Source organism: Cyprinodon variegatus, unplaced genomic scaffold, assembly GCF_000732505.1.
Source record: "Cyprinodon variegatus isolate N-32 unplaced genomic scaffold, C_variegatus-1.0 Scaffold104, whole genome shotgun sequence".
In the NCBI taxonomy this organism is placed as follows: Eukaryota; Metazoa; Chordata; class Actinopteri; order Cyprinodontiformes; family Cyprinodontidae; genus Cyprinodon; species Cyprinodon variegatus.
The window spans coordinates 1,216,088-1,227,698 of NW_015150557.1; the positions used below are offsets into that span (position 1 = coordinate 1,216,088).

Here is an 11,611-nt window from a genome sequence, read left to right on the forward strand (position 1 = left end):
GCATCAGTAAACAAGGAAGAGCCATAGACATATGTTGTGTCTATGGGAGCAGCAGAGGGGCAAAAAGAAAAAGGGAAATTGCATGATCAGACATGCAATTATTAGAAAATACTGGATGTCCAGTTGTATTGCTCACATACATTGCTGTTTCACTGCCAGGTTCATTTAAGTACATGCCCTCATTACTGTAATACCGATACCAGTGGTAGCAAAGCTATTCTCAGGCTATTAGTTAGAGTGCTTGAAAAGTTTAAACGAGATGGTATGCATACAATATTTGTCACAGTTCAAGTTTCAGATTTTGTAATAAGCTGCCAGCAGATGGTGAAGTCGTATGACAATTATTATGCCTGTTGATGGTGTCAGGTGCAAAAATTTACTTATAGGATAAAAAATGACCAGGTAATTTTTTGGGGGACAAATCCTTCAAATAAAAGAATTTATTTGAAGATGAATAATTAACATTTTTTGTGTGGTTTCATAGTCATAATATATGACTAGTTTCCTTTAAAGCTACTGTGTGTAATTCTCAGCAACATCTAATGGTCAGACTGCAGACTACTCTCCCTACCGCTTCTCTCACTCCAATACAAAGACCTCAAAATCCGCATTACCTTTTTTGTGAAGTGATGACAAGGTTTTTTTCTACTTAAGAAACTTTATAAATGCTATTTTATAAGTTTATAAGTTATATATATGTCTACATGTAGGGTGGAGATTTTATATAGGCCTAACTTGCCACAGTCACATTCAAGCGTAACGGGGATCTCTATAGTGACTAGGTTGTGAGTTCTGTGCTGACGTAGCGCAATGATGTCTGCTTCCATAAGTATGCTCCTCCTCTGTAATTATAAATAGCAATTTATACACATAAAGTTTAAACATAAAGATTGAGACTTTCAGTTAGTAGATGATAATAAATACATACGCATATTTATGTATAATATGTTACAATTTCTGTCAGTAAATCTCTGGAATTATTACACACTGTAGCTTTAAGTGTGATATAAAGTCAGTTTCACCTATGCAGTGTTATGCATTTGCCAAGGTTCAATTTTAAACTAATCCAACGGTTCTGTTTGCAGATTTTCTCTCCACTGCTGTAGTTTACTAAAGCTCCTTTAAAGTACATTAATTTTATTTGGATTAATGCTGTTTTGTTTTAGTCTAACCCTGATATTTGTCCCTGAACTATTTGGCTTGTTCATTCATCCAAATAATTCTATTTTTTTAGACTGAAGACCTTAGACGTTTGTCAAAGAACATCAGAGACTAAGTATATATACAGAGTTAAAGATGCACACAGATGGGCTCTTTTGCTAGGGTGTGTACAAATAGCTTTCCATCAGACAATATTCTTAAGGAAATTGACCAAAACGCTGCAAGCTTTTCTAAAATGCAGTGTAAAATCCACAGAGACTGCAGATACTCAATGAGTGTAACCCTCGATTCACTACTGTGATTGAAGTAGGCATCTTGTATTTGAAGATTTATGATCAGGAGAAAATCACTGAGATGGGCTTTTAGAGGACAAACACTTTTATTAACTGTTGGCTGACTGCTGAGTGCCATCAGCCTAGGGTGAGGTTTTCTGAAATTGAAATACATTAAAGTTAACACCTCACAGGAAGGTTCTTAAGTACTGTGAGCTTTTCAGTGAAGAAGCTGAGATGACAGAATGGACAAACGTAAAGAGAGGATTTTGCTCTTTCTGAACTAAAATTTGGTTTTTGTTCAGAAAACTTCCTATCCCGGCAGCATATCTGTATATTGCTGACTTCAAGTGAAAGACTAAGATCTTGGCAGCTGTAACATACCAAAGGAAAAATACCAGTCTTAATGTGGCTCATCATTTTACATATAAAATGTCAAACACACACTGCAGTGTTCTGCTATCATAGCATGGCATCAATAAAGGGGGTCTTTAAGGGACTTGAAGAGAGAAATAAACATCTTGGTTTGCAGGAGTCCCAGATTTACCTAAATATTGAGAACATGCTCAAGTAATGTATTAAAAGCAGATTGTTGGCTCATATTTATTACTATTACACCCTTGATGATATGACAGGTAGGTATTAATTGAGTCTTAGGGTTTTGTTGTGTCTCTGTTGCTTAATTGTTTTATGTTCTCTAGTTACTACCATTGTAGTTTACTCGTTGTGGATCAGATTCTTAGTTTATTATTGTGTATTTAACAAAAAATATTACTATCTTAGACTTTTTTTCCGGCATTCCTGTCTGCTTCTGTTCATTACCTTTTACCTAAACAGCTCTTTTACCTCCACAGCCCTCTTCTTTGATTTCAGGTGTTTCTATCTAGATTAGTCAACTATGTGGCCATCCAGCTTTTATTATTTTCTCCTGCATATAAGATTTGCTCCACTCATAAAAAGTTTTCTCCACTCATAAAGGAAAGCGTTCTAATCCACCCTACTGTGAAGCCCAAGGGTGCTCTGAGAAGCATGTGCAATCGAGCAGTCATACTTTAAAAGCCGATGATAAATGTGGAAGTCAGACAAAAACAAATGGAAGATGTAATTAAACCAACTATTAAAATTGCATGAGTTTTCATTTTCATTGCCTGTCTGGTGCCTAATTTCCACAGATTTTATACAATAACAGAACAGAAGGTAGTGGAGGTCGGGCGGCTCTTAATTAAAGGATGGGGTAACCTTTACTGCACCTCAAGCTACTTATTGAATAAAGAGAGCCTTAGGGCCATTTTTGTCATCTAGTCAAAGCTGAACAGGTCTGTGTCAAATATGAATTACCCTTTGGTGATTTTCCGTACAATTAATACTGTTTTAGCTTTCCCCTTGTTTTAAGAGACATTGTGACAACCCCTATTTATGAGAGACTGATTTCTATCCAATCCCTCTATATTTGTCTGCTTAAAAAGAAATCTATTGCATTTCTAAACGCTTTTTAAGTTGACAAGACAGCGTCTCAACATGTCAGAAGAAAGAATTAAACATTTAACAAAAGACTAACAGATCACAGCTTTATTCTGTAATAAATGACTTTCTGTTAAAAACATTACAAAGAATTTCGAGAGGTTGATCTTATATAATCAGTTTTTGGCAGTTGTATTATCCCTTTTTAATATAAGCTGCCTGCAACTGTTAGCAGCTACAAAGATTCAAGCCTTTACTCAATCTGATAAAGTGAAAATCGCCTTCTTATGCCTAATTAGCTGCAATAGTATGTGATTGGCAGATAACTCTCTACTGAGAAACATTGGAATATAATACTTTACAAACAAGCTTCAAACACTTCCATGTTCCTGCCAGTGGTACCAAAAGATGTTCCCACTTCTTTTCCATTTGGACTGAGCTGCTCATCGGGTTCCTTAATGTGCAGCTCACAAACCGGGAACAGACTTCTGCTTTCTGCTGTCGTCTTATCTTCCACCAATTTTCTTTTTGAGTCTGTGAACAAATCAGTCCGTGCTGCTTCAAGTCTGATATTTTCCATCTGAAATGAAATAGAATATGATGGTCTCAAGGTCAATGTTGTTGTAATAATACAGGTCAGGGAGAAAATGGATGGAATCACAATACTAATGTTTTTCACCTTCTTTAAAAAGTTTTATCATGTATGGGAGGAAATATAGCTGGCTATAAAAAAAATCTGATCATTTTAATGGAATAAGAATGGATTCATCTAAAGGGTTATGCTTGACCTTTCCACATGAAGTGCCAACTTAAAAAGTGTGTGGGTGTGTGTGTGTATCCAAGCTGATATTGGAGCTTTGAAAATCAGCTCCTTCAAGTCTAAGTTCATGGTTCTTAACTGGAGAAGGGTCCTGTATAGGTCAGAGGGGAGTTCCAGACTCAAGGGAAGGAGTTGAAGGACCTTCAAATCCTGTTCATGAGTGAGGGAAGAAGGGATTGGGAGTCTGACAGATGGATCGGTATGACTACCGCTGTAATTTGATACTGCACTACTGTCATATTGTAGAGAAAAAACAGTTCCAAAAGGCAGAGCTTTTGAATGACTTGTCATTTTCCTTTGGATATCAATCCCCTAGGGAGTGGTTCCAGGCACGCCCCACCAGAATGGGACCCATTGGATGCATAAAGACGAAAGAGGGGCCTTGTCTGCAGGCTAACCCTAATCTCTAGATAGCAGCAGCAAGATTATTTAAAAAGATCTAAATTGAAGTTCTGCCGGTATTTCCAATGTAAGATGGCAGCATAAAATAGGAAGATGGGAGGGAAAAGCAAAAGAACAATCTTAAAATTTCTAAGTCTAACTGGACACAGAAGAGATGTTTTAGGGTACATGACTAGACTGGAAAAATCTACATAGATATTTTGGTAACAGCTTCTGTCTTTCTGTATGTTAAGCCCTCTTCACCTGAAACAAAATCATCTATTTATTGGGTGAAAGTTTTCATGTATATAGCAACCACAAGTTTTATACTTGCTGAACTTGTTTTAAATATGGCCCTTTGAACATAAAAACTGTCAAACTTAAAAGTTTAGGTTTAACAAGTAAAACATGAAAATCAAAGGTTGTGTTTTGAAGTTGTTCCATTCTTGTGTTCCATTCAAAAATACCAATATCTTGTTTTTCCTTTTTTGTTTGTTTAAAGATGCCCTTTAGGCTTATCAACATATAAATCTGCTCTGTGCTGTGGTGGCATTCACAAAGCTCAAACTAGTATTCTGCACGGTATTTCTACAAGGCGAAGTGTTATCATTTAGAATATACTACTAACAAAGCATTTAAAAACCATTGACTTTCAGCCTTTTCAAAAAAACTAATATTCATTCTCACATGTTGGAAGAAAAGATCAATATGAACTTCAACATTCTGCAGTCAGGACATAACTTGATTCATGCCGTGAACAAAGCCTTTCTTGGGAAAAAAAAAGGTCCATCTTACATTATGCCAAAAAAGATTTTTATACAGAAAATATTCTTTAACCAGCTTTTCCTCCCTTTTTCAAATTTCTAGAAAGCAACTGAAGTATTTCTCACTCACCATTCACAACAACCCACACGGTGCTTCTCCGTCTTGCTTTGAAATGTATGTAGTCAGCTCATTTATATTTCAGTCAAACGGCAGAATGTATATTCAGAGTGAGGTAAGACCACTATATCTTTACCTTTACCGGCAAAAGTTTGACAGGTGACAGGGCTTGTGCTCATACAAAACATATAGATTTTATTCTATTCTGTGTAAAAGGAGAATAGATAACTAGAGTTTACTGTGAACTAATAATAGGAGAAAGCTTTGGCGGTTATAGGAAGATGTGTTTCTTCTTAACACCCACTACTTTTGTTTTCTTGTGGTAATTCTGTGTTCAAAGTCATCAAACTATAAGTATAAGGCTGCTCAACAACAGAAAATAATTACCTTATTTGTTAATAAATTTAGTTAGTTATATAGTTATTTATTTTGTTATCTATTTATTTATTTATTTANGTTAGTTAGTTAGTTAGTTAGTTAGTTAGTTAGTTAGTTAGTTAGTTAGTTAGTTAGTTAGTTAGTTAGTTAGTTAGTTAGTTAGTTAGTTAGTCAGTTTTTGTTGTAAAGCAATGTTTTTTTTATTACCAGGTTATCTTTGAATGAAATATTTCACTTTTGGCCTGTACATTTCTTTCCTTCCAAAACCTTGACTTTGTTGCAGGATTTTACTGTGCAGCCATTCTTTTGTCGAAACCCAACACATGCTTGGACTCACTGTGATGCTGCAAAATTAAATCTCTCTTTATCTTCAGCTAACAGACACCTGGAGGTTTCAGGTCAAAATGGCTGGTGTTTTGTTTTCATATTTCATCCACCTTGACATAAAGCACAGTTCCAACAGCCTTAGCTCAGCAAGGCTGCCTGCCCATTGTTTCACATGTTGTCTTATAGACATACACCATATGAATTTAGGCACTAAAGAAACTGAGCTTTACCTATTATTTCTTAAAACTTCAGTCTCTATACAGTATGTATATTTTTTCAAATAATGTAGTTTATGCTCTATTGTTGATTATATAACTGCTATCAGAAAAGGCACAGAAGCAGGAAGTCAACATGTGACAGAATCAGACAAAAAAATAGTAGTTTTAAATCAGTGGGCTGGCTGTCAATGGCCAGTATAGTTGGCATATAGTGAGAATGTTTTAAATATATGAAAAACACAAAAACGGTTCTTGTATTAAATAATCATATAGATGAAAACACATTACCATTCTGACCAAAATGATTGAAAAATCCTTATTTGAATCTCATGTTTTTTTTAAACAGCTTTGTTCTTGAGATTAACAAAATATAAAGGCTATAAAATTGTTATTTTAAAGTGCAGAAACAGATTTAGTCGAAGCTTAAATTCTCCTCAGATTTCAAGGGCTGTCCTGCTTTGGTTCAGAGTTTGTTAACAGGCTCTAGCTTTTTTCCCCCATGTGACGACATCTCATTGAACTCTTTATCATTGATGTCTGCATCCAGCTGGTCTCAATCATGTATTTTGAAAACCCTGTCTTACTCTTTCTCTCTGTAAAATATGTTAGCAATTTTGAAAATACATTTTATGAATGTGTATTTTAGGATAGAAGATTTAAAAAAGCAACATTTTCCTCACAGTAAAGAAAACGCAATGGAGAAGAAAGAGATGGAGATCAATGACAGTTGCAACCAGAAACAATATACTGCTGAATCAAAACACAACTTTGATGCACTATTGTTGCATTTTCTTATATATGGGAAAATTCCTTAATCTTTACATAAATGTTTTGACCTGTTTAGAGTTACCTGTTCTGAATTAACAAGAGAGGAAGACCTATCAGCCCTCCAGCCTTAGAGTACCCCCTCAGGGAGACAGCAACTGTTTGAGTCAAGGCCAAGAGATGTGTAGAAAGCCAGGGCAGAAGCCCCCGTTGGTTTCAGAGAGAAAACAAAGTCTGAATCTACTGAACATACTTGTTGGTGTTCTATAAAAAGGCTGTTTCTAGCTTCTGACCTGGGCTTTCTTCTTTTGAGCTTCAGATGTTTGTGAATTCTTTTAAAATTTTTGAAGTGTCCTGGTGGGTATTTAGAAAACCTAAACTAGACTTGTAACTGTCAGTTTACTGCTCCAGATTTAGAGAAAGAAAAAAGAAAGAAAATCCAAATGGTTTAAACACTACTGCTGTTTGTTTTCAGGATTCCCTTTAAATGGGGTCATGCAATTGTTTGTTTATATTTCAGAAGTGAATTAATCACTGTTAATTAATCATTTTTCTTAATTTCAAATCAGTTTAAAAAAAATGCTTTATCGCTCCAAAAGGTAAATTATTAATATGAATTATAAATTATTAGTGTGATTGCTTATTTTTCTCAGTATGGATTCTTTTTATTTACTAGGTAAGTGTTCATACTGTTATTTTGAAAATGCATGTTTATTTTGTATTCCTCTCAGTCCTTTCATGACAATAGCAATTTGGTTCTTTGATTGAGAAAATTTACCATTCAGACTGATAGGCTGGTTTTATTATTTTAATACCAACTACTACTCCCCATAGATAAAGTGTAAGCTTTAGTGAAGCACCATCCACTATTTAAAGAACAGTGTGTAGAGAAATGAACACCTAGGCAGGGGTTTGATATTTTCTTTTGGGAGAAAACAATAACTTTTGTATAAAAAACAATAAGAAAAGTGAATTCATTTTTTTCTCTACAAAACATTGAAGTGGTTCTGAATATATGAGAGCTGAGTGATTGCGTCTCATTTGTTCGTTGTTTTATAGTTATGCAGATCTTGTTCAGGACTCATTCGGTGAGGATTGCCTTCTAGTTCTTTAACTTTTCCACTCGTCAGACTCACCAACTATTCTCTCTGCCTGTGCATTTTCCAGATCTACAGGGCCTGACAGGACTGTCTCACCTCTTGACAGTTAATTGCTAACTGCAGTGTGTGGTACTCATCCAGCTGTCTGCCTTTCACACTTCCAAACCTTGACTACCTGTAGTCTGTTTTAAATCTGCATGTTCTTCTTCTTTTTTTGATCTACTTCATCATGGATCCATTGTTTGCATTTTTAAAAAGCACTTTCTTCTATGGCTGTAAATGTTTTTTTGTTGCGGGGTTTTCTGTTTAGTCTTGAGAAGCAGCTACTGATTTTTTTCCATTACATTTCCTTCTAAGTTTTCCCTAAGTATTGTTTTACAGCCTAATTTTCACTACAACATTTAGTAAGCTGGCATTAATTAGGTTGCTGTTGCATCGCACCACCTGGTTTGATTCTTGTTTGTCTTTGTGACCCAAAACACAACCTTGTCAGAACTGTCATCTTACTACCTGAATCTAAATATTTTGTCGCTCAGTCTGTTTTGTTTTTTGACAAAGGCCTCGTCTTTAGGTCTTAAAGATTAATTGATGTCATATTTGTTGTAGTCCAGTTTCCATTTAGCAGTTCTTGAGGCTGAGCTTGCAGTTGCTGAAAGGTCACCTTATCATAATAATTACACATTTATACATTGTAGATTATATTATTCTTTTACATAAGCTTGAACATGGTGTGCAAAGACAAGGAACATGACTTGGCTGGTTCAGATCCAATTTGTCTGGTAGATTTCTGTTTCGTCATGCTAATGTTAAATTTTGTCACACAACCAAGTCACAGAATATCGCAGACTGGTTCTTTAGTATATTGTCTACTAGGATTATATAGAAATTTTTATATATATATTCCTATTAAAAAGTTATGATGAAAATAGGAGGAATTGATCGTTTTATATTATATAATTGTAATTTATTCTAACTAACAGAGCTTCCGCCCTCATTAGTTCTTTTCCCATCCAATTCTCGTAAAGATTTTCAGGAAAAAAGGAAAATGTGAATTAGATGTGATCCTATCTGGTTTTGTAGCGAACTAACCAGGCAATGCAAAGCTTAATGTTGTCATACGTTAAGGTTATGCATTGTTATAACAACCAGGGAGTGGAGGTAGCTAAGTAGCATGACTGCGAAGCAAATCAGTACTGGAGCAAAGTTTGATGAATATTGCAAGTTATACTCATGTCAATTAGTATGAGATACATAACATACCCTCTGGAGATGTCTAGAAAAATACAATTAGTCAAAGTAGTTACAAATAAAGTGAGAATCAATCCTGTTTTAGGCTATATTTTCTTTGCTTATATAAACATTAATTTTACTGGTTTAAAATTGAGAGTTTTGGTGGACGGATCAATTTAAATGAAAACAATGTGTAGTTTTATGGAGACACGTTTTAGTCTATGTGCATTTTCTACTCTTGCTATCAACACCATTCTATGTAATTTCTGACAAAGTATTAAGAAAATGTTTAAAAGTTCCCTTTACATTCAAATTTCAATTGATTATTTCATCAATGTGCAGGAAGGGAGGGAGTCCTCAGGCAGGAATTTCTCGGCATAACACCATTGGTGAGTCAGACATAGTGGAAAAATTGCAGATCTTCTTTTGGAAAGTAAGCTTGTAAGAGCGATGCAAACAGCAACTTTTAAACAGCGCGTACACAAGGAGAAATGGGCTCGTGCATGCTATGTTTCGCGACTAACTTAAAAAATGCGTTTCCACATCCTGTTTAGTACATATACTGCTTTTCAAAAAAAGTCAAAAACCACCTCAAGCCAATGTTAAAAATATTTTTTGATAAATTAAGGAAGTTTGTTTGAAATAGTTGCCAGTTCCATTAAAGACTTCTAATCCAATACTCTAAAATGTTTATAAAACATTTTGATAAAATCAGCCTGTAACCCTAATATTAACACCATGAGAACTCCTCGGTCATTTTCTTGTTTTTCGTTAGTGTCTGCCTTTTTGGACACCCTGCCGGTCCCAGCACACTGCAGATGTCTTCCTGTTTTAATGCCATTGTTGCCTCCAATGTTGCCACATACTCGTTTAGTGGGTCATAACCTGATTTAGACTGCAGTATAATCACCATTCAACTACAAGGGGTCTGTCTATTTGTAATGCATTTGTTTGATTTTATCATACAGTTTATTACCAAAAACACTGAGTTACTTCTTAAAATCCTTGAATTCAAGTGTTTGAAGCACCTCTAATACCCCCAAAGATTACTACAATGGTACTTTGGTCGCTTTGGTTTTTGAAACTGCAAAAGTGATCTTAAACATTACTGATTAGTTCGTATATTTAGAATTATACTTCAAAGCTAATCTTCCAGGTGTTTTTTTGTTTTTGTTTTTTGTTTTGCCTATTGGTCTATAGCTATATACTGTACATACAATACATTTAAATAAAGATGCATAGATAAAGGTATATAGATAAAACAGTATTAAGGTTCACAGAGCCTCAGCTATGAAATACAGCTTAAAAGTTTGTATTTAGTAGTTCTACATAAACAGTTAAGCGAAAGTATTTAGAGCTAATCTTTTAATTCTTCCAAAAATATGCCTAGCTGCTCCACCCTGTTTATTGTACTGGTTAAGCTCCTTTATAATCTCTGTAATCTCATTACTTTTTGGTATATCAATCTTAGACTAGAGATCATGTATAGGTATAGCCACCTACAAAGATGTTTAAATGACAACATGACTGCTTTTAAAGGGGTTACTATGCATAAAGGAATGTACAGATCTCTTGCTTTTAATTTTACACCATGTGAAGGAAAATGTAGGTCTTAAAAGGGAAAATAAGTCCCTTACTCTTTTTATACAGTTGTTTTCCAGAAAATCTACAGTAATAGGCCTACTTCTCATGGATATTTTTCCCATGAAAATGGGTTTTCCAATGTAGTAGACTGAATTGCAATGTGCATTCAACTATTTTTCATCTTAACTCCACCAATCTGTCCATCTTCTTCTGCAGAACAGAGTACAATTTCCTTCTTTCATAGACTCGTTAAGTGAAGTGTACTGTTACAAATCCTGTGATGGTAGGAAAATAAGTCAGAATTTCTGCTCTCCGTCTCAATCTCTTTGACAAAAAGCTTGAAAAACAAACAATGCAATATTCAACTGTTGAAGGAACAATTGTCCTCTGTGTATCTATGGTGATAGGCAATGGGTTGAAAAACAAGAGTAAACGGTTAAAGAAATACTGCTGAGGAGTTTTCAATTTTCCAGAAACTATTATTTTTTCAGTCAAATCAAGCATGAATAATACATTATTTAGTAGCACTGATGCCTTGCAGTAATAAGGTTCCGGGTTAAGTTCCCGGCCCGGGATATTTCTGCTATGAGTTTGCATGTTCTCCCTGAGCATGTGTGGGTTCTCTCCGTTTACTCCGGCTTCCTCCCAAAGTCCAAAAACATGACTGTTAGGTTAATAGGCTTCTCTAAATTCTCCTTAGGTGTGAGTGTGAGCATGAATGGTTGATTGTCCTGTTTGTCTTTGTGTTGCCCTGTGACAGACTGGCATCCTGTCCAGGGTGTTCCCCACCTCTCAACCACTGACAGCTAGAGGTTGATTGATTTTATTGATTGATTTTATTGATTTCCCAGTGGAGAAATTTACTCGTTACCTCAGCTTAAATAGTCAAAAAGAGAAGAAGAAGAGGGTGCCAAAGTGCATCCACATATGACAGCTTGTTTTGTTTGTTTTTTTTCTATAGCAGGATTATTATTCAGGGTTATTGCACAGGGTGTCTACATGGGTATTTATATATATATATATATATATATA

At 35.1% G+C, this 11,611-nt stretch overlaps 1 protein-coding gene across 4 annotated transcripts in view; it reads right to left on the reverse strand.

The window, feature by feature from the left end:
* Positions 1–1,111: 1,111 nt before the first annotated feature.
* Positions 1,112–11,611, reverse strand: part of mlip (muscular LMNA-interacting protein) — a 58,492-nt gene continuing 47,992 nt past the window's right edge. For 2 of the 4 annotated variants that reach the window (XM_015374476.1, XM_015374474.1), the window contains exon 12: positions 1,116–3,474. In XM_015374476.1, coding sequence (XP_015229962.1) covers positions 3,253–3,474 — 222 coding nt within the window. In that variant the 3' untranslated portion in view covers positions 1,116–3,252. Of the gene's footprint in view, positions 3,475–11,611 lie in introns of all 4 variants that reach the window. The other 2 variants (XM_015374477.1, XM_015374475.1) reach the window with 2 other exon arrangements.